At 40.6% G+C, this 21,279-nt stretch overlaps 1 protein-coding gene across 2 annotated transcripts in view; it reads left to right on the forward strand.

Annotated features, from left to right (window-relative positions):
* The window catches only part of DHRS9 (dehydrogenase/reductase 9), a 31,535-nt gene extending 13,631 nt beyond the window's left edge, over positions 1-17,904 (forward strand). Inside the window, exons 2-6 of one of the 2 annotated variants that reach the window (XM_075153131.1) lie at positions 7,885-7,991; positions 11,486-11,833; positions 13,451-13,709; positions 15,309-15,472; positions 16,339-16,539. In XM_075153131.1, coding sequence (XP_075009232.1) covers positions 11,515-11,833; positions 13,451-13,709; positions 15,309-15,472; positions 16,339-16,430 — 834 coding nt within the window. In that variant the 5' untranslated portion in view covers positions 7,885-7,991; positions 11,486-11,514 and the 3' untranslated portion in view covers positions 16,431-16,539. Of the gene's footprint in view, positions 1-7,884; positions 7,992-11,485; positions 11,834-13,450; positions 13,710-15,308; positions 15,473-16,338 lie in introns of both variants that reach the window. The other variant, XM_075153130.1, reaches the window with a different exon arrangement.
* Positions 17,905-21,279: the final 3,375 nt, after the last annotated feature.

Raw genomic sequence — 21,279 nt, forward strand, 5'->3', positions numbered from 1 at the left:
ACCCAAGATGGCACCTGGGGAAAAGTGCTGCAAAAGCCCTCCCCAAAACATGCCCTTTCATAACCAAAGTCATCTCATCCACACCTTTGTTTAATGTAATGTATCCCAAAGCATAGTTACAATACCTTATTCCAGTCATTAAACATCAACATTTGTATGTTTATACTTCTGTATAAACCTCTTATAACCTCTCATTTTAAGCATATTACAACACATTCAGATATCAAAACTTTAACATCTTTTATCCAAATAATACAAGAAGTCTCCTGTGTAAAAGACACATTTCCACAGGTTATTTGTGTTACACTACCTGACTTCCCAGCCAGCTGAGTTTTTACCTATTTAGCCTTCTAAAGAAACCACTTCTTTTCTGCTAATAATATTAAAACTACGAAAGCCCTTCATATTGGCCACAGCTGTGTGATTAGCCACAGCCGGGCAGTTCCTCACCAGTGGGAAGGGCTGAGAAGCAGCTTGGCTCTGAGATGACCGGAGGATGAAGGAAATACACCCATTCCTAGATTGAAACGGAGCAACATAACAGGAGCCAGTCCAGTGGCTCAGGATGCATGTGTGACTTTTAATAATTTCATTTACCATAAGGTCCTAACCTTTCTTTTTTTTTTGACTTTTCCCTCCAAACTGGCTTTCAAGAACTGCTGACTCCCAACCAAACCCTTCTCTTTTTTATCCTTTTCTCCTGAATTTTATGTGTACATCTCTGGCTCATCACTGAATCATCAGTAAGTCAGGCTGGAAAGACCAAAGTGTCTTGATTAATTCTAAGTATCCAAGGCAAAGTTCATTTATTCTTGTGTCATTGTAACTGATGTTTATCAAAGATGCCTGAAGAACTCCCCAGGCAATTAGTGCTTCACTATCCTTACTGCTAAAATATTTTTTTCCTAACGTCTAGTCTGAATCTTACCTGTCTTAATTTAAACCGCTTACTTCCTGTGCAATCCACCAAGGATATGGAACATAATATTTCCTTTCCACTCTGTAAGTAGGCTTTTGCCTTTCGCATTTATTTGAATAATACTAGAAAGTCTCCCTCTTCAGATGAAGATAGCAACTCATTCAATTTTCCTCGGTAGGGTGTATTTCCTAAACCCCTGATAATTTCCACTGGTCTCCTCCGGATTCTAGCACATCTTTCCTGAAATGATGAGTGCATAACAGCGCTACGGCGCCAGTCTTACCAACACCGAGTAAAGGAGGATTATTATACGTTTCACAGATTATATTCCTGTTTATGCATCCCAGATGACATTTGGTTTTTTTTAACAGAAGTATCACATTGTTGATTCACATTCAGTTTGTAATCCACCAAAGCCACTAATTTTTTGCAAACAATTTGCTACAGAGCCAGTTGCTTTCCAAACTATATTTTCACAGGTGTTTAATCCTGCCTGCTAGTGTCCATATTTAATAGCATCTTACATTCTTCAGCCCATTTTAAGTGTTTGTTAAGAGGATTTTGATTTCTAGTCCTGTTCTTCAGCATATCTGCAGTCTGTCCTACCTTTATGTCATGATCAAATTTAATAATTGTGTAATCCACATCATTATCAATATTACTGGATTATACCAGAAGCAAGACAGACCTCTTCCATTCATTTGGACATTGGTTCATTGTTTGCTACTCTATGGATGTAGTTTTTCTTGCCTAAAAGTTTCTGATGAGCAGAGATGATTTATTCATCCACTGGTCAGTAAATTCTGACCCCCTCCCATTCTGTGACCCCCTAAATTGTGACCCAAATTCTCTCCTTAAGTAAATGCCTAAAGCCAAATCACCACTGCAATAGCAAAATGTCTGGCCAGGACTAGAATAGTCACTTACAGTATAAAATCACAGGAGTTTTTATTCATACCCACATACAGTGAAAAAATTTACAATCTTAATCATAATTTTTCCATTCTCTGAGACAGATGGCAAATGGGCTGAACAAGCTACGCTACTTCCTTAATTAAAGTCTCTACCATGTGCACATTTCCAAGTTCTCTTTCTGCTCTTTTATATAACAGAGAAAGCATGTAACACCTGCTTCTGACCAGAAAGAAAGGAAAGCATCATATACGTATCACTGTTTCACATGGGACCTATCTACAAATCATGAAATTTCACTTCAGCTGGATTTGCATCAAGCATATGGAAGCGGATTTAACAAGGGCTTAATTTCCAGTTAACATTATTCAGTTTATATTGAAATAAATGTAGCTTCCCAAAAAAAGCAAGCATATATTCCTGGCAGCTTTAAGTCCCTTGAGACTGTATTTTCACTGAAGATGAGAGTGACAATTTTCCTCAAGTGGGAAAAAAAATTTTACTCAATTCTTCAGTGAAAACACAGAGCTTATTCTGCTCCCTCCCTCCTGCCTTTTGCTGTGTCTGACTGATTGAAATAGTCTGAAACAGAAGATCTCCAAAACCTGTTTGTTCAAATCATCCTAAAGTTCCAGAAGTTTCTTAAGAAAAAAAAAGTTTCTCAACCAGCTCATTTTTGGCAGTTTTGTCAGTGATCACATTCTCAAGACAATTTTTTTTTATATGTCAATTCATTTGTGAGGTTGGAGCTAGAGATCTGAAGACACAGACTTTTTGCTCCATTTACAAAGCAGTTTGACAGTGGTAGCAGGCACAGACTGGGGAGCCCTTCACAGTGACATGATTCTAAGGAAAATACAACTTAAATATGCAATTGGCCTACGGCTGGCCAGTTTTTTTACCTTAAGTATATGTTTTTAGGAAGGACACAGTTAAAAAAACCATGAATGAATAAATTTCAAAGAAAGCCATCAGTGTGAGAAAAATAATCAAATCACAATGTCTGTATCTTTGTTAAAGCTTTTCACATTTTTTGTTCAAATGGTTAAACATCATTGGCTGAATTAATAATATGCAGAAGATACCAACTGCAACCATACACTCATATTTTCTTCTGCAAAAAATAATCCTCCACAATGGTAATTTTACTAGCAATTTGTCCTTAAACGTGAAGCCATCATTTGTTTCTAGATCTAGTACTGACTGCTTTGCATTGCGTAGCACACAAGTAATGGAACTGGATTAAGCTGAGCTAATAGACAAACTGCTGATTTTACACTGAAATTAGTATAATTGGAAATGTCACTTGGATTATGAAAACGTGTTCTGCTGGAGTAAAGAAGTGATGTTCCTACCTGTTCTGCTATCAAAATAAATCTAAACTTTAAGGGTGGTATTTACACACACATTCCAGCAGCTTTAAAATACTTTACGATTTCACAGAAGTATAAACCTCTTTAAATTAAGTGATATAAACCATTTGAACCATACTACTGAATGTGGCTCCCAGTCAAAAGCTATGAAGTGCTTAAAAAAACACCCCCACTGCATTTCTGCTTCAGAGAGATAATGGATAATGTCGTACTGTAAATTGATGAAGAAGGCAAAAGTAAAGCAAAGCAAAGTCACTCTCTGCCTGTCCTCTTTCAGCTATTTATTATTTGACTTTGCAATCATAACATCTATACAAAATTTTGTCATGCAGCTCTGTAAAAATCAATCTGTCCTTTAAATGCCAGTATAGAACATCATGCTGGGAAGTCTCATTTCAGTGCTTGCTCTGACACTGTATTTTAACACTATGAAATGTATTTGGCAACTGATTTTTTTAAGCCTGAATGCTGATGCGGTTTAAAATAATAGGAAAAGTGGAAAAAAACTCCAATGATTGATAGAATTGAATAAGGATTCTAGTTACAAACATTTGCTAGAGCTAAGCTTTCTGGAATGATGTCACTTTTCCTATAAAATTGTGACTGTCCCACATTTTTGAAAGGAAACACATTTTTCCTGTATTTTCTAAAGCTCAGCACACCAAATACTATCCACATACTATCCTGTCCAGCAGGCATCATTCATTAGCTGACTTAAACAGATTAGTATAGCAGATTAGCGTGCGGTGTTAGAATATTAAAATAACCTTCCTCAGGGTCTGAATGTTTAACTGGTGATCACTTACAACATCTTGAAAAATACGGTTGCTGATGTCTGCATTAGAAATTATTTAGATAATAGAAATCAGAGATAATAGAAGGCATTAGATCATTCCATCTCCCCGTGTGTGCAAAATACAAACTAGGAGCAGAGAATACCTCAGAAACAGCACTAAAGTGAAATAGCATTTTACTCTAGCCAATTAAGGTATGGCTGCAGGTTTTTTGATAAATAAAATTTTTAAGGAACTCAAAATCCAGATTTAAACAAGTAATACTTAGAAAATGCTAGCAAAGGAACATACCCTATAGAAAGAAGTAACATTAGGACCTGATCCAAAGCCCTTTGAAATCTTTTTCAAATCACATCTTTATTCAGATCAGATCTTTATTTAACATAAAGGGGGGGGGGGAAGAGATGGGGGGGAAACACAATGAAAATTGGCCCTGAAAGCACTATCCTTCATTTTTCTTTAAAATTAGGTTCCTCAGATATTAGTGATAGCATACGTGCAGAAAGACATTTTACTTCAAAATAGAGCTTGAATATCTTGTTCTTCAAACAGTCCCATTCAAAAAAACCCAAAACCAACAACAACAACAACAGCTAACTGTGCAAAGGGAATTTAGCATTTAGCTTAAATTGGTCTGAAGGAAAAATACAGGTACCTTTCAGTTCAGAAAGTTTCATCAGTTAACTCTGAAACATGAAACATGATAGATTTGTTACTCACCCGTGGCTGTGAAAAATCATGTAACATAGAACAAATTGCACAGATCCTGTTCAATTAGTCAGTGAAGCACCCAACCATTTCCCATCATGTTTTCATTATTCTAACCCATTTGTCAGAACTGAATCTTTAAATTGGGCATTGGCTATTTGCACCTGGGTCAATAACCATGCGGTCACAGTGGTTACAGTTCATTGACATCTAATGGAGGGTTTAAATTTGACTAATGTAATCTCACAACATAAAGTCAGGGTACTTGGAAAGCAATTATACAGGAGGAGACCAGACGGTTCGCTGCAAAAATAAAGCTCACAATGAATGTACGGGAAGAGATTATTACAGCGTTATTTTATCAGCATTAGCATAGAACTACTTTATTAGCCATGCAATAATTCAGTGTACAGTACTGTCCTTGCAGTAAATAGAAGCATCAGCTGAATAATATGAAAATTGGTTCAGAGATTAAGCTAAATTCAGATTAAAAACTTGCTCAAAAGCTTTGTTTTCTAACCCATAGCTTGTCCCTCTCCCCATGGCTTCTAATATTTTACCATTCTTCCTTTAAAATGAAGATTTTACAACATGGACGCTCCTGAGTAGTAGTGAATTCTCGTTGGAGATGAGCCCTCTATGGATTTTTCAATAAGGGTCATTGGTGAGGACAATGCTATGACCTCAGCCAATGTCATCACAGAGTTTAGAGGAAAATGGCAAACGTGGTTTAGTTCTCCTCTGAAATTAGTTCTCACTACAGAGAGCCCTGACTGATAGGACAAGATAGAAAGGCAATGCCTTAATCTTAGTGACTGTCAGCTCTCCTCAAGCTTTCTGTGCTCTCAAATTTTCCATAATAAAGCCTCATGCACAAAAGCGCATCACGATTAAATGTAGCTAACCAGAACTCTGTTTTCCTTGTTTAGCATCATTACTGTGTTCACAGTGACAGCATAACCAAACACAAACCTGGTGTCTTCTCCCATTTTCTTAACAAAAAGTCATCTACATCTATACTAATGTACACAGCATAGCTTTCAGAATAACACTATCTGAGATAATGTCAGTGCTAATCATCTTGTCCACCACATCAGAGAGCTAGAGAAAAAAAATAGTTACTTGCAGTGCAGGGCACAGGAGTGGAAAGGCTGGAAGAAAAATTATACGGTGGAGCAGAACTCTGCTTTGCTTCATTCTCCCCTGACAGCTTCTTCAGGAGCAACATGGCCAAAGGTCATGCAATGGCTTAGCTTTTCAAGGTACTTGAGCAGAGCTCACACTTAGCATGCAAGGAAGTCCAGCATCTCCAGACAAGGCTTGGCTTGCCAGAGACAGAATGTAATTTTAGCTTTACACAAATTACTTAAGTCTTTTCACTTAAAGACTTTGCTCATCTAAGCATTCGGAAAGTGTGTGCAGAGCCTGTCTCACACTGCTAATCAAGTAGATTAAGGCAGTGATGAATTGGAGCTGAGACCACAGACTACCCCAACCTTTTTGAAGGGCTCTGCTCCCTTCTAAACCTCCACTTCTCTCAACTCATCCTTACAAAAAATCCTGAAGATTAATAAATTCTGACACGATTTTATGACACGGGCCATAAAAATGAATCTATGCTGAAAAATCATCCGTCTCTGTAGAGCAAAGTGGAGAACATAAAGCACTCAGTTTTGATCCCACTCCCAGAGAGTCACTTTCCCCTTTTACAGCTGCTAGTAGAAAAACTAGCCAAATCCACTCCATCTCCTCAAGCCTTCTTGTACTTTGTTTCCTTCTGACACCCTTGGAAGGGAAAACTCAGTTGCTGTTGCTAGAGTCAGCCCTTCAGCGAATGAAGAATTAGCCACTGAACTAAAACAATAGAGAGCAGGACTTCAGTAAATCGAGGAGACTGAGGACAGATGCTCCCATCCCTGAATTCTCATAGGGGACACTTGTAAAGTCTCTGAATTTTGGTAGGTTATAGATACTATTTAGTTCATGGAAGATGAGTAATAGTGTCAGGAGAATTCCCCTCAGTTGTGTTCTGAGTTGAAGGGAAACATTCTGCTTACAGCTCACGTAATTTTAATACCTCTTTCACAGAAAGAAAAATATCACAATTCATTGAGCCAAATACAGTAAAATAACTGCTTCTTCCCTCAATTTGAGTAGCTGTTTATTCCAGCATATTACCACTCCAAATGAAGTTATCCTCTCTTCTCTGGATTTTTTCCAACAGTTCATAAGAGCAAGTGAATAAAAATGAATCTTAGTTATTCCCAGACAGATAATTTCTCAGTAAGAAATGAAAGCCCGTGCGCTCTTTTGGCACAGGACTCCTCAGCTCTAAGCTGTAGTCTATAACCTATTGATCTTTATTCCAGTATTGACAACAGCTAGTAGCAGCAATCAAATAAAATGCTTCCAAAGCTTCCTAAAGATAGCCAGAAATTTAGCACTGAGTGCTCGCAGCTATGGAGGAGTAGGTGGCCACGGTTTTCTACCAGGTGAATAGACTCAGTCTGCCACTGCAGGCTGAGACTCCAGATGACCAGCCTGTTTCTGTGTTTTGCGCTAAAGTCTGTATGCAATTACAGCAGTCTGGACTCTCTTGCCTGACAGAAGGCATTGAGCAGACAGCTCTTATGCTTCATTAATTTATTTTTTAACCATTCATAGTCAAATTTATTTCTGTAGCTAGCATACAGTGGTTCCAGGGCCAAGAAGCCAGACACTGGATTTTTCACTCGAGTATAATCCCCATCTTAATTGTGCCACTTACAATGATAGCACCTCAGAGTGTCAGAAGTGAAAGGCAGCTCTCAGTGTTGTAGTGCACTTCTACTTCCACTTCTGCATGATGCTTTATCTTCCTGTCCTCTGATCCTTTGAAAAACAAAAAGGAAAACACTTTGTTCGCATCTTTATTTCTCCCAGTTTTCGAAAATATTTTTTGTTATTTTGCTCACGTTATCACAATTTTTTCACCTAAATAGTATGAAGGCGAAAGTAAAGTGAACTCTAAATAAAAACAAGTTACAGCTCTCTTTTGGTACTTTAAGGTAAGGGACAATTGAAATAAAGCAGATACAGTTTGCTGCTTGAATTATTAGGCAGATGACTTCCACATCTGTTCTTGGACTGTCACTTGTTAAATACTGTTTATGAAATTAATCTAAAAAATTTTTCACAGTTATAAAGGTATCTAGAGGACAAAACCAACTGGGCTGGAAGAGAAGAAGCTCCTCTGTGGGACTCTGATCAGGGCAGAGACTGGAGGAGTGGGAACCTTCAGGAAAGGTCAGTACACACACACACAGTTGGTCAGGTTGGCAAGTACCCACATGCTGCATCTTCATTCTTTTCTGGGCACCACAGCAGTTACACAAACATGACTTAGTATTCACTTTGTACAATGCAAAGTGAATTTTACACAGAGCTTACTGATTTGTGATTTATGCTATTAAAAATGGCATGGCACCCATGAGGTGCATATGTACATTATTTCCTTCAATGCAGCATGACTTTTGAAAAAGTTACTGTCCTTTCCAAAGATCTTTAGCAAGCAATGTACACGGAAACCTCCTTTTTGCACCTAGGAGCGAGACTTCCTCTTTTGATGGCTCGGTTTTATCATTTTTGTTGCAAGCAAAAAGCTGTTCGTTGATAAGAAGTCAATTTCCTTTTTTTTGCAATCAAACTACATTTCTTCATACTGAAATGGGGAATAGCAGATACTTTCCTTACAGTGAAATAAGGAAAGTACCTCTGGGCACAATGGGGTCGTTTCTGTGACTTTCTCTTGTTACGGAAAGTAAAAAGTCCAAGTTCATGATTGTTGGGAGCGGATACCTCCAGTGAGAGGCTAGCACAAAGAAACAAACAAACTTATTTCTTCTCCCATGGTCTAAATCACAATCAGGGACACTAAGTCATGGTATATTTATTTCTTGATCACAAAAATATGCTATACTGAAACTGCAAAATACTGTCTGGAGTGGGTCCAGCAGGGAGGCTGGGAGGTAGGCAGCAAGGGACTTACCTCTAGTTACTCGCCTTGTTTCTATAGTTAGACTCTCACCATCTGCTCTTGGAAAGTACCAGAAGCAGGACATGCACTCACTTATCCCATTGATCCTACCCAAGTCTTGCAGCCGGTAAGGATTTTCTTCTCCGTTCCAAACACTTGTGCAAATAAAAATAACAGAGATAGCAACAACACTTCTAAAAAACCAAACCAAACCAAAACCAAAAAAAACCTGTAAATTTTAAATACAAACTATAACTTTTATATCAAAATTAAGTGACTCAATGTGTTAAAATAGAAAAATTCTTTCACAAAGACATCTCTGAGAGTGCCTGCCCCACCCTCTGGGCAACCAGCCCCACGGTCACCTCGCCTGTTCCTGTCAGAAGGTGGCACGTCCACATCAGCCTGCCTGTCCCCTGCGCCTCCGCTTTCCCAACCACTCTTGAATGCTGCCACTCAAACACCTTTGAGGCTTCTGACTGAGTGCCTCTTATCACTCTCCCTCCCGGAAACTAGAGGAAAATACATTTTTTCTTGATGAGCCCTTCTTTGTTTTTTGATTTGTGGCCCCTACAAAAAATTGGAGGTAGATCTTTTCACTGCAAAGTCGGGCCACTGTGGGCAGGCGCTGGACCTGTCAGTCTCTCTGGAAGGGTGGAGTTGGAAACACAGCCTGTACAAAGCACTCCAACTGAAAACCTTGTAATTTCAGCACTTTATTAATTTGATAAAGTCACACCGACCCATTGATTAAAGATCACAGGGACCAGAAGTTAACCCTGATTGTCCACGTCCCATGTTTGTAGACGTGCCTGTTGCCATGGCAAAAACGGGCCTAGGCGAGCCTTTTTCCTCAGTCTAGCTAAATTGGCTTTTATTTTTATTTATTACCAGATTACAGATCAGGCCAAAACTCTGTTTTATTTATGTTAATTTACTAGTTATACTTTATATCTACTTTATAATTGAAGTAGGGTGTGATGAAACACACGCCTTCTTCTCTAGAGGGGCTCTTCTTAAACCTTCTCCGTCCCTGGGCCCTGCGCTTTGCTGCCGCGGCCGGACCCTGCACAGGCTTCAGCACGCACAAGGCGCAGCTCTCCGGCATGGCTGGGGTCCGGGGGCAGGTGGGTGTGGGAGGGCAGGAGCGGCAGGGAAACAGTGCCTCCGTGCCAAGGAGGGCAAGTCTCCGCGCAGCCTCCGGGAGCAAGCCTGGCCCTGGCTCTGATGTGTAACAGCTAGGGACTGCCCGGGCTGTTACTCAGCTGCAGGTGAAGGAAGGCTGCAAAGGAATATGGCAACTCCAAGCAGAGCAAGGGATATTATAAAGAGAATGGTAATTTTAATAAGGGTCGCAGGAGAGGGAAAGCCAGCTGCTGTGCTGAGTTTGCTATGCACAAGTACATACGCCGAGAGAAAAATTTCCTTGTCTTAACAACGGAACCATGAAATACGACACGGGGAGGGCAGTTACCTAATCACTTCTTTATACTCTCCTCACTACTGATGCTGCAGAGGAAGTTAAGCAACAAAAACTAGCATCTCTGCATTGCAACTTTAGCAACACCCTGGGTCACTTCCAGCCAGCACAAGAAGCTGCATTTCACCAGCATACGTATTCATGTAAACAAGCACCATGAGCAGCCACGGGGTTTGCAATAAAAATGGAGATATATCGAACTTCCTGTGTCAGAACAGAAATCAGTTCTACGTGCAGAAAATAAAAGCAGTGTTCCTGTTCCTATTATGATGCTTAAAAATGTGTCAGGTGTTTGCAATTTCTTTTTAAATTAAGTTTTGCCAGAGGAGAATTTGGCCATAGTAAATGCAATTTCATTGCATCTTGCCCTGCAGAGATGGATTGTCTGTAAGCAATCTCTAAAAAGATCTGTACTCCTTTACGGCTATTTAGAATTATTTTTTTAGTCGATTGCATTAGACATCTCCTGTTTTCCGGGCCATAAGCGCTCATGAAGAAGTATAACTGAATTGTTTTCTCTAAGCGGAATTTCATCCATCATCAATAGTTACTTATAAGTTCACTATTAAGTCAGTTGGAGTATAATCCCAGATACGCAGGCTCTTCCCAAACATATTTGCAGTATTGATGTTGTCACACTTCCCGAGCTCCACTCCAGCAGGTGAAGTGCTCCACCCTGCACCCTCCTTCCCATGCTCAGGGACCACATGCACACTCCCACAGCCTAGCTGGTGGGAATTTATTTCTTGAGAGGCAAAGTGGCAGTACTTGCTACCCTCTTTCTTGAGAGTCTGTCACTGACGACCAAAGGTTTTAGTAAACTAAAGTAAATCATTTTTCCCCGCTATCATTGCTTAAGTATCCACAGTAACGAGAAAGGTTCTGGGTCCTGCTGATATTGCTTGACCTTTTGTTGCCAGCTGGCCCCAGTCTTACTCTTTAATTCTCTATGAACTGACACTAAGTTCAGACATTTCTGTTGGTTTCCATGCAAAATTTCATTTTTGCTACTCTTTTCTAGTCAGCATTTCTCCCAGATATGGGAGCTTACTGACCTGGCAGCAGTAACTTAATATGCATCATTCTTTGTAACCTTATTACAATGTATCTCCAGTTCTCATTTCCGCTTAAGGAAGGATTTTTTTTGTTTTACCGTAAGGAGGCCACTGCTCTGAATTGTGCCTGTTTCTCTGAATAGTTGCAGTTAGCCAACTCAAGGAAAACAAAATCCAACCAACTAACAATCCCTTAAAAACTAGCAGCTTTTTTGTTTTTTCATTTCAGGAGAACATGTCCAGCAGACTTCAGTAAAAATGCTTTTCTACGTATTACTCTTTCTTGGCATTGTCTCTCTGTGGTGGCATTGGAGGGCAAGAGACAGGATGCAGGTTACAAATCTCACTGGAAAATTTATATTCATCACTGGATGTGACACAGGATTTGGAAATATGGCAGCAAAGACTTTTGATAAAAAGGGATTCCGTGTTTTTGCCAGCTGCCTGACTGAAACAGGAGCCAAAGAGCTAAAAGCTGTGACCTCGGAGCAGCTTCAGACAGTACTGCTAGATGTGAGAGATTCAGACAGTGTTAAGAAAGTGGCTGCATGGGTCAAAACTGAAGTTCAGTCAGAAGGTAAGTGCCAGGATATCTGTCTTAAAAAAAAAAAAAGCAATAGAGTTTTCCTAAAAATACCACGCTACGTTCACAGCTTATTTTAATTGACATTTGACAAGTGTGTGTGGATGGAAACGTGGAAGAAGACCTCACTAAGGGATGTTTTATACATCTAGTTAGTGGTAGGTAAATATTTGGGAATGTGCTCAAAAAGTCAGGCTTATTGATACATCATTGTCAGAACAGGAATCCAGTTCCTGGAACCTTCGTTGGGACCGTTTGCACTCACATGCATACCTGGGTTATGGCACGAGTGCTCAGCACTTCCCGTGCTGTGTTACCCGGCTAGGGAACAAATTAAATAAATTCCGCCTAACAAGGTTAAAGAGTTTTTATTTTAAAAATTGAATACATGTAATAAATGACTTGTAAGTAATCACTCATTCTATCAAAAGTAAAAATTACATATGAACTCTACTGAATAAATCTGAATATAACTATTTTGGAATATTGCTTGCAGACCATCTGAAAAATAGAAAAATCCCGCATCTCTGACCCAACGAGTTGTGCAAGACAAGATGCTGCTGCCATTACTGATGCTAATTGATTTCAGTAGGAGTAGTATTGCAGTAGAGTTTACAAGGCCCAAGATCCTATGGGCTGGATTCTGCTAACTTAAACCTGGTCTATTATGATGTGCCATAGTACCAATTATACTTAATGCGAAATTCCAATTTCCATTTGACCTTTCATCGCTTCATAAAATTGCTTGTAACTTGCCAAATTGCTTTTAGTTTGATACTGTGCTTGGTTTCAGGCCAAAAGTGATGTTTTCCCCAAGAAAAACTGTGAGTAAGGTCAGACCAGCAAAAGTATTCATACACACAACTCTAACAGCCGATACAAGAGAAGAACTGGTTTTACATTTTTGTATTTTCCTCTCTCACTTCTGAGGGCTCAGTAATGTTTTTCAAATCAATCTTGTGGTTTTTCCCTGCCTCCACCTCATTTTTTGGAGCTGACTGTTCATTTAAAAAAAAATCCTTCCCATTTCCAGTTGGGGCACGTCAGTCAACATGAGGCATAAGTTTTCTGCTACAACAAAAATGTCAATGTGGAAAAAAAAGAATAGCAAAAGCTGCCTCTGTCACACAGTTCCCATCTTGTTTTCAAACCTTTGAGAAGGATTTTTAAAATGTTTTTGTTATCAAGAGCTGTTCTGGCACCTCACCCATCTCAGAACCAGGGTACACTTACCTGCGTCTTAGGACATTCTAACTGTACCAAGGACCAGGTCTATTTCTTACACATTTCCTGTCACCCAGTAGAGTTGCTCTTTGCCATGCCTGGCCTTCCTCTACTGCCCCTTCTCCCACAAAAAGCCAACACCACCCCTTGCCCAAAATGCTGTGGCAGGGGGAAGACTACGCAAAGGGTGATGGAAAGCATGCTGATAAAACCTGGACACTGAGAATAAAGCTGAATACTGCAGGACATTCTCAAGCAATTCCTCCAAATCTTCATCACCTTCTTGGTCCCTCACTGATTTTCTGTGAAGTATCACCCAGTTCAATTAATCTGACACATTAGGTGAAAATTTGCTTCCTGACTTTCTTCTTCTTTTTTTCCCTACAGGTCTCTGGGGACTTGTCAATAACGCTGGGATTATGGGGCCACCGGCTCCTACAGACTGGTTGGATATTAAGCACTTTAGAGAACCAATTGAAGTTAATTTAATTGGACTCATAAATGTTACAATAAATATGCTTCCCTTGATAAAAAAAGCAAAGGGAAGGATAGTAAATGTATCCAGTGTTGGAGGTCGCCTAGCGTTCAGTGGTGGAGGCTATTTTCCTTCGAAGTTTGGGGTAGAAGGATTTAATGACAGCTTAAGGTATAACACTCACTATGAGGAAAGACCACTCTTTTTTTTCCTAAGGCTCATATACTAACTAAAAACTGGCACATGCAGAATAGGAGTGGATTTACAATCCTGACACTTGGTATAAAATTAAAAAACATTAAACACTTTGGACTAGTTCTTCTTAAAAGTTCTTTTGCTCAACACAGATTATGCCACTTTTGAAACGGTACAAAGCCTGTTGGGCACACAAGCTGTCCTCAAGTATTATTGCAGCGTAGCTGGTACTCTTACAGATTCACAACTAACCTATCTTAGTGTGCACAGAGGCCTTATTACAGAGGAAGCTCCACTCAAGGGAACTGAGATGTCTTTGCAATATGAACCTAATTCTCCTAATTGAAAAGTGCACCTAGAAACCTCCAGCAGCCACCCATCCAGAAAAAATACATACCATGAGTTATTGCATGATAGTAACTTTTGTCTAAGCTTTGTTCTCCAAAGTGTCTTCTCTTAATTATATCGATCGTTAGAGAAATCTAGAGAACATAGCAAACTAATCCTGGGGACCACCATGGCTTCTCCTTGTACCACAGACAGGGAGATTTGTGTGCCTAAACATATAGTGCCATTTTAGATACCGGGACACTCACACAGGGCTCACAGATACGAGATGGGGACGGAAGGAACTGTACCAATCTGGAGCATCAGCCAGAGGTCGTGAGGGATTCCCTAAGACATGTAAAATGGCTCTACATACTTGCATTTAGGCAGCCAGCCAGTCTTACAGACAAGTCAGATAACTAATGAGCTACTGCGAGGTGAACTAGGATGTGAAATACACTATGCCAGCTACTGCACAGTCACTACCCATGCCATGTTCTCACTCAGTGAAGCAGGTAAGAGAGTTCATTCCTCTTTCATTTAGGGACAACAAGCTGAAAGTTCACAACCATGAACAAATCTCACAGTATTTGTGTGCTGGTGTGCCATGTTGTCATGGTTTAACGCCAGTCAGCAACTAAGCACCACACAGCCGCTTGCTCACTCCTCCCCCAGTGGGAGAGAATCAGAAGGGTAAAAGTGAGAAAACTCGTGGGTTGAGATAAAGACAGTTTAATAGGTAAAGCAGAAGCCGCGCACGCAAGCAAAGCAAAACAAGGAATTCATTCACTACTTCCCATCGGCAGGCAGGTGTTCAGCCATCACCAGGAAAGCAGGGCTCCATCACACGTAACGGTTACTTGGGAAGACAAACGCCATCACTCCAAACGTCCCCCCCTTCCTTCTTCTTCCCCCAGCTTTATATGCTGAGCATGATGTCATATGGTATGGAGTACCCTGTTGGCCAGTTGGGTTAGCTGTCCTGGCTATGCTCCCTCCCAGCCTCTGAAGAGTCCTTGACTAGCAGGGTACTTAGCAACAACTAAAAATCATCAGTGTGTATCAACATTATTCTCATACTAAATCCAAAACACAGCACTATACCAGCTACCGGAAAGAAAATTAACTCCATCCCAACCGAAACCAGGACACATGTAAAGACAGAAATAAAAGTGTTAATACAGAAAAAAATCCCACAGTATTAATAATAATGTCTAATGCGACTAAATCATTGGGCTGTCTTTGCAGGAGAGATATGAAAGCTTTTGGAGTTAAGGTTTCTTGCATTCAACCTGGACTGTTCAAAACACCGTTAACCAATCCAGCAAAGATTATGAAAGAGAAGGAAGTTATTTGGAATAAGCTTCCCCCTGATATTAAAAAGCAATATGGAGAGGAGTATTTTCAGAAAGGTAAGGCAATTTCCAAACATTTGTATCAAAAGAAGCAATGCATTTCTTGTTGAGAAAGCCTTGCAAAGTAGCATTATATCTTCTAATAATTCTGACTTTTTGGAAAGACTGTGATGTGAAAAGTCGCTCTTCAGATGCATCTGCATCACAATATAACTATCCGCAAAAAAGACTTGTTCTGGGAAGCTTTATTCAAATCTCAGTTAAAGATTAATTATTCGTGTTGGCATGAAGCTTTTGAGCAAACTCCCAAACAGAAAAACTTTTATTTGATGATGTAATCAATGTGCTCGATGTGTTTTTCTGTCATTGTTGTTTATTTATTTAGTAATCAAATAGAGATCAATTCCCTTTGCTTCTGCTAGCCCCAGCGGTGATGAAGCCATTCAGTTCCTGTCTGACAGACACTTGCTAAGCCTGCTTGAACAGGGGCTGCTTGTCTTTTGATCCTTCGACTTTCTTGTCCCTCAAATTTCTGCTTTACAATTGTGTTTCACAACTTTCCACAAAGCAATTTCCTTACTACAAGAGACTCATTTACAAGTATAGCATTTCTGTTTCCGTTTGCCTCTTATATAGTTACGTTTATTCTGAGCTACTGTCAATGCTGGTTGCCTGTCCTCAGACCATACAGGCCCAGTTTTGCCATAGCTATTCCACAATTAAGGGTAACTAGACTGTTCTGGGGGTCAACTATATCACAAGATCATTATGGATGGGGACTTGGTCCCCAGAAACTGCTACCAATTCTTGTGTAGGGAGAAACAAGAATACCAATTCCTTAGTGAAATTGCACAGATTAGTGTGGGGGGAAGGGTTAAAAATCACCTTGCCTGGCCGTCACTAAATGATCTTCTTTTTTTGAGCTTTACAGATGCAGCAAAGAAACAAAAGCTGTCCAAGATCTGTCTTAACAAGGACATTTCACCTGTTGTCCAGTGCATGGAGCATGCCCTAACAAGCCTCCATCCACGTGCCCATTACATTGTTGGGCAGGATGCTAAGTTGTTTTGGAATCCCCTCTCAAGAATGCCAGCAGTTATACAAGACTTCCTACTGCTGCGGAACAGAGTAGAGCTTGCCGTTTCCCATGCAAAGTAAATATTCGCCAGTATATCCCCCATCACGGACAAGGCTGATTCTATAAGCTCCGTCCTTTACATCAGCATGATACAAACTACATGAAATACACACACACTCCCTAGAAATGTAAGAAACATATCTATTTCTCCAATATCTGCTACTATTAAAAAAAAATTACATTATTTCATTCTTCTTTAAGGTGCTCAGTTTGAGAACCCTTGAAGGCTCCAGTTTTCACAAAGATCCTTAAGACAAAAATATCCCAGGAAAATAGGGAATGTGCCTTTAAGTCCCTACAGCAGGAAGAGTTCGGTCATCTCAGGCAGAGGAGGGAATGGAAACAGGGCCTTCCTCTGGGACAAGTGAACTCTTACAATATAAACTAGGAAGGAGGGCAGAAAATCCTCTTGCTGATACTGCTTTCTTTAGCAGTCACCCCTATTCAGTTTTGAGGCCAATGAAACTCTGGTTTCCTTTCCTTGGTACAGTCCTAGCTGGAGAGAGAGCAAAATGAAGTGCCTAAGTTGTTGAGCTGGTTGGGATTCACACCCCTTCCTACTCACAGGACTTTGCAAGGCTTAGGTGAGGCATTTTCCTGGTCAGCATGCTAAATCTTGAGGATCTCTAAAGTCCAGCTCTACCCCCCTGTTGTAAAGGATCCATAGCTACGAACGTGGATCCAATTACAGGGGCCCAATACCTGCAATTAAGATAGTGAAGAGCTAAGGGGTTTTTTTATTTATTTAAAAAAAAAATCTGAGCTTGCAAGACTTCAAGTCTGGGAGCTATTTCTTGGCATAAAAATAATAGCCCTGTGTTTTGTGAGATGCTGAGTAATTCCTGTGGAGAGGTGCTGCTTTTGTTCAATTCCTGACACAAGTGCCTGTTAAGACCCAGCTCCACTGGAATTAATCATGGCAAAGTGCTTGAGAACTGCAGAGACCCCACGTCAAGTCTGTAACTGCATGTTGCTCAGGAAGCCATTTCCCACTGCCATGGAAACTACTCAGCGATGAAACAACTGCTTTCCTCATGCTGGCGAATTTGCTGTGACATGATCGGGCTAAAGAGCAAGTTACCTGGTGGCTATCCAAATTGTGCTGGTTTTCAATTTAGTTTCTATAGAGCTTGCAAAACATCAACTCTACTTTTCTTAGTGCAGCTTATGCGTAGGCTTTAGTGGGGTCATTTGATTTATATCTCAGTTATCTGAATAAGTTGTTCCTTCTAGAGCAGGTTTGAGGTGAATACCTCTCAACTGGCTGCTCTTAGTGAGGTATTGATGGCGTTGCTGTAGTAGATTTTATTTCAAAGTTGACTTTCTGTCAATAAAAGTGACAGAAACCCAAGTTTTCTTTATTTAACATTTAATCCAAAGGCTGCTTTGTGGTTGTCTGGTGAGCTAGTAGCTTCCCTGTCCCAATCTGCATGAGCTGTTAGCTTTCCAGGCAAGAGATCGGTCCATCCCAGTCAGTGAAATTCTTGGCTCCTGCAGAGCAGGCAGCATTGGGCCCCAGGGATGTGAATCTTGTCCTCTGAACTTAGCAGACAGCCCTGGTGTCATTTCACACTGAGCTTTTCTGGAAGTTAAAGCTTTTTGTTTTTTTCCCCACCAAGATTACTCAGTCAAAAGTGATTAGGGAAACGAAGATAGTTTGAAATGACACCACCTACTCTGATCTTTATCTTTAGAAATTACAGTTTGGCTGGTCCCTGTCAGACCACAAGTATACTGTCAGCTGCTGCGAGACACTAGCACTGCAAAGGTTAACATTTAAAGGAAAATAGAAACAGAATTTGGGACAGGTTACACTAGCTGTAAATATATTATTTAAATTAGAATTAAATTAGAAAAATGTCAGCTGCTCAATGCATTACTTCTCACTGTATGGAGGGCCAGATTCTGCTGGCATTTTCTCTCCTGGAACCAGATGCCTCATTTACACAAATGCCAGCAACAAAAGTCAGTGACTTCTAGAAGTGAGCAAACCACAGTGTGCTCTGCTATGGCTATCAAAACCTGTGCTGCTCAAAAGATTGTATGAGGCAGGTGAATATTTACACATATGTTTTTAGGGACTAGAAGGGACTTGTTCAGGAGAAGACACATGACTTCCGCAAGGTCAAAACTGGGGGATTGCACCCACACTAGGACCTGGCTTCGGTTAGCTTGTTAGAGCCAGCACACAAAGGTGTGCTTCAAAACCTTCAGTTGTCCAGCAGGAATAACGTTAGCTTCTTGCTTTTCACTTGAGAACCATCCACATCCTTTCTAGGAGCCAGGGATTTCATTATGAAATATACCTAAGGAGTCAATGGGAAATCAGACAGCCAAGTGCTGCATTCTGCAGATGAAAGACTGTCTCATGCCAAGCTCTCTAACGAAAAGCTACATATGGAGTTCATATTTTGCTTATGTGGTTTCTCTTCTGTTAAGCTCCCTGGCATGCTGTGCTCTGAGCAAGTCAGAGGATCCTCTGTGAGAAAGGGAATTTACTGGGAAAACTTCCCCATTTTAATGTTTTCCGAGATGCTAAGCAGGAGCTATTCAGCTTTCTGAAATTATTTTCTACAGTTCAAAAGCAATTTGGTTGGAAAAAAAAACAGCAGTAGAGAAAGAGAAACTCCTTTTATGTTTTTTCTCTCCTTCATTTATGTGGCAAAGGATTGCTACCTACAATAGCAGGACTCCTGACCTGACACTGCTGAAGAAATGTTCCCCTGCGACGGGCTTTGCCTGCTGGTGGAGTGCTGTTCTGTGGTCATTTCAGCCATGCTCTAGAGCCTGTTGTTTGAATCAGGCCAGACAGGACTAGGCAGGCCCAGCAGGCACGTCTGCCAGGCTTGTGCTAGAGAGGAAATCCCTGCCAGCCACCAAGTCTCCAGCGAGCGGCACACATCTCCTGTCCTGACTGCCCAGAGAGTGCTGAAAGTGCAGTAACAACCAACACCAGCTTAAACTGGTGTGGCAGAGTGGCAAAAAAAGCAAGAATTTCCAGGCCCAAGCCAAAATGAGCAGGGAGAGAAACTGGAGGGCGAAGAGCTGCCCACCAAGCAGAAGATGAACTAACAACTCTGCTGCTCCTGGGAGGGAGCAGCCGGACAGGGATCACCAGCCAGTCTGGGACAGGTTGCCATTGCCATGGTCTGGTCAACTGAATGGGACCAGATTACTTCCAGCTCCATCCTATCACCTTGCTTGGTTTCCCCAGTTTTAATTTCTTTCTCATTCAGTTAGTTTCAAATTAATTTTCATAAAAAGCTTATTGATTCATTCTGCTGTTGAGAAAGGTCTTTGCCCAAGCCTCCTCACTTCCTGCAGCATCCAGCACTGCACGGCGCTGTGAACAGGGAGGCGTGGAGAGTGGGGAAAAGAAGTTCTGCTTACATGTTTATGCAATAGCACTCAAAGCTGGATCAGAAGTGCCTAGCAGACTCTGGGCCAGGTAGCAAACAAACAAGCAGCCTAGCAATCATGTGCTGGAGTCTTTTCCCATGCAAACTGCAGAGCTTCTGTTTGCACAGTTTGTAGAATTTTGAGCTTTTATTTGAAAAACATCACTTATTTACTCAGGCAATTAATTTGCTTCTAGTAGCAAAAAGCTGCCCCTAGACAAGGAAAAATAATTTCATCCCTGAAAATTTTCACACACAAGGATGTATCTTAAAAGATTAAGTCATATCAATAACAACTCGCTCACATGTAGGAGAAAAGGTGAAGGTCTGAACCAAGCCCTGTTAAATCAATGGAAAGACTCCTGCTGGTTTCAAGATGAAGCACAGACCAGTCCTTCCCAGCTGAGTAGATTAGTTCTCCCTAATGAGTCTTGACAGGCTCTGTAGATTACTATGTATAGGCAGCAATGCTTATACAACATAGGTAGGATAGGCAGGCATGGAGCATAAACAGAAGATTAATACCAAGTAAGTCTCCAAGGTAGAAGTATCACAGCACAAGTCATTATCAACAGCTGGAAGAGGGGCTGTGCTTGTCAGCCGATATACAGCCATCAGACACAGAATTCACAGAGATTTTTCTGGAAACTATCACCATGCGGGACTTGGTGCACAAGCTTATGAGTTTGACTTGGGCAGTTTCTATGTTCTGACACTGGAAATAATGGGCAAAGGCAACTCATGAGCACCTGGAGGTATAGACTGAGCTTGCAGATGTCTCCCCAGAATGTGAGTACCAGCACAAAAACAGAACTCGTGTCTATCGTTATAGTGAGCAGTACCCATTACATGCATTTGCAGAATAGCTAAGAACAAATTAAGCACTTGTTTTTGAGTACACAGACAAGAGAACATGCAGTCCCTTCCTTTCTAGAGTGATTTTAACAATTGTTGCTTATCTAAGCACCTACAGAATAGGTGAATAAAATACTAACTCAGAAGTGTTCTTCCCGACATCTGGAATCTTTCTCTACTCCTTTATTTTGAATTACTGGGTCAGTCACCTAAGAGTTGACAGGGTTTTATTTTCCTGGGTCTTTTGCCGATGCTATGGTAAAAATCTGAAGTGCAAGCCATATAAGGAAAGATACAATCATGCTGAGAAGTTGGCTACATTCATCTCCCTGCAAAATGCTGAGCTGGGGAGTTTGGAGATGTATTTCTTTTAAGGTGACATATTAATGAAGATCTTAAGTTATCTGTTGACCGCCAAACTGAATTATCACACTGACATTTTTACACAGCATACGAAAAAGCACTCCTTTTCC

This window comes from Calonectris borealis, chromosome 6 (assembly GCF_964195595.1).
Source record: "Calonectris borealis chromosome 6, bCalBor7.hap1.2, whole genome shotgun sequence".
NCBI classification, from domain to species: domain Eukaryota; kingdom Metazoa; phylum Chordata; class Aves; order Procellariiformes; family Procellariidae; genus Calonectris; species Calonectris borealis.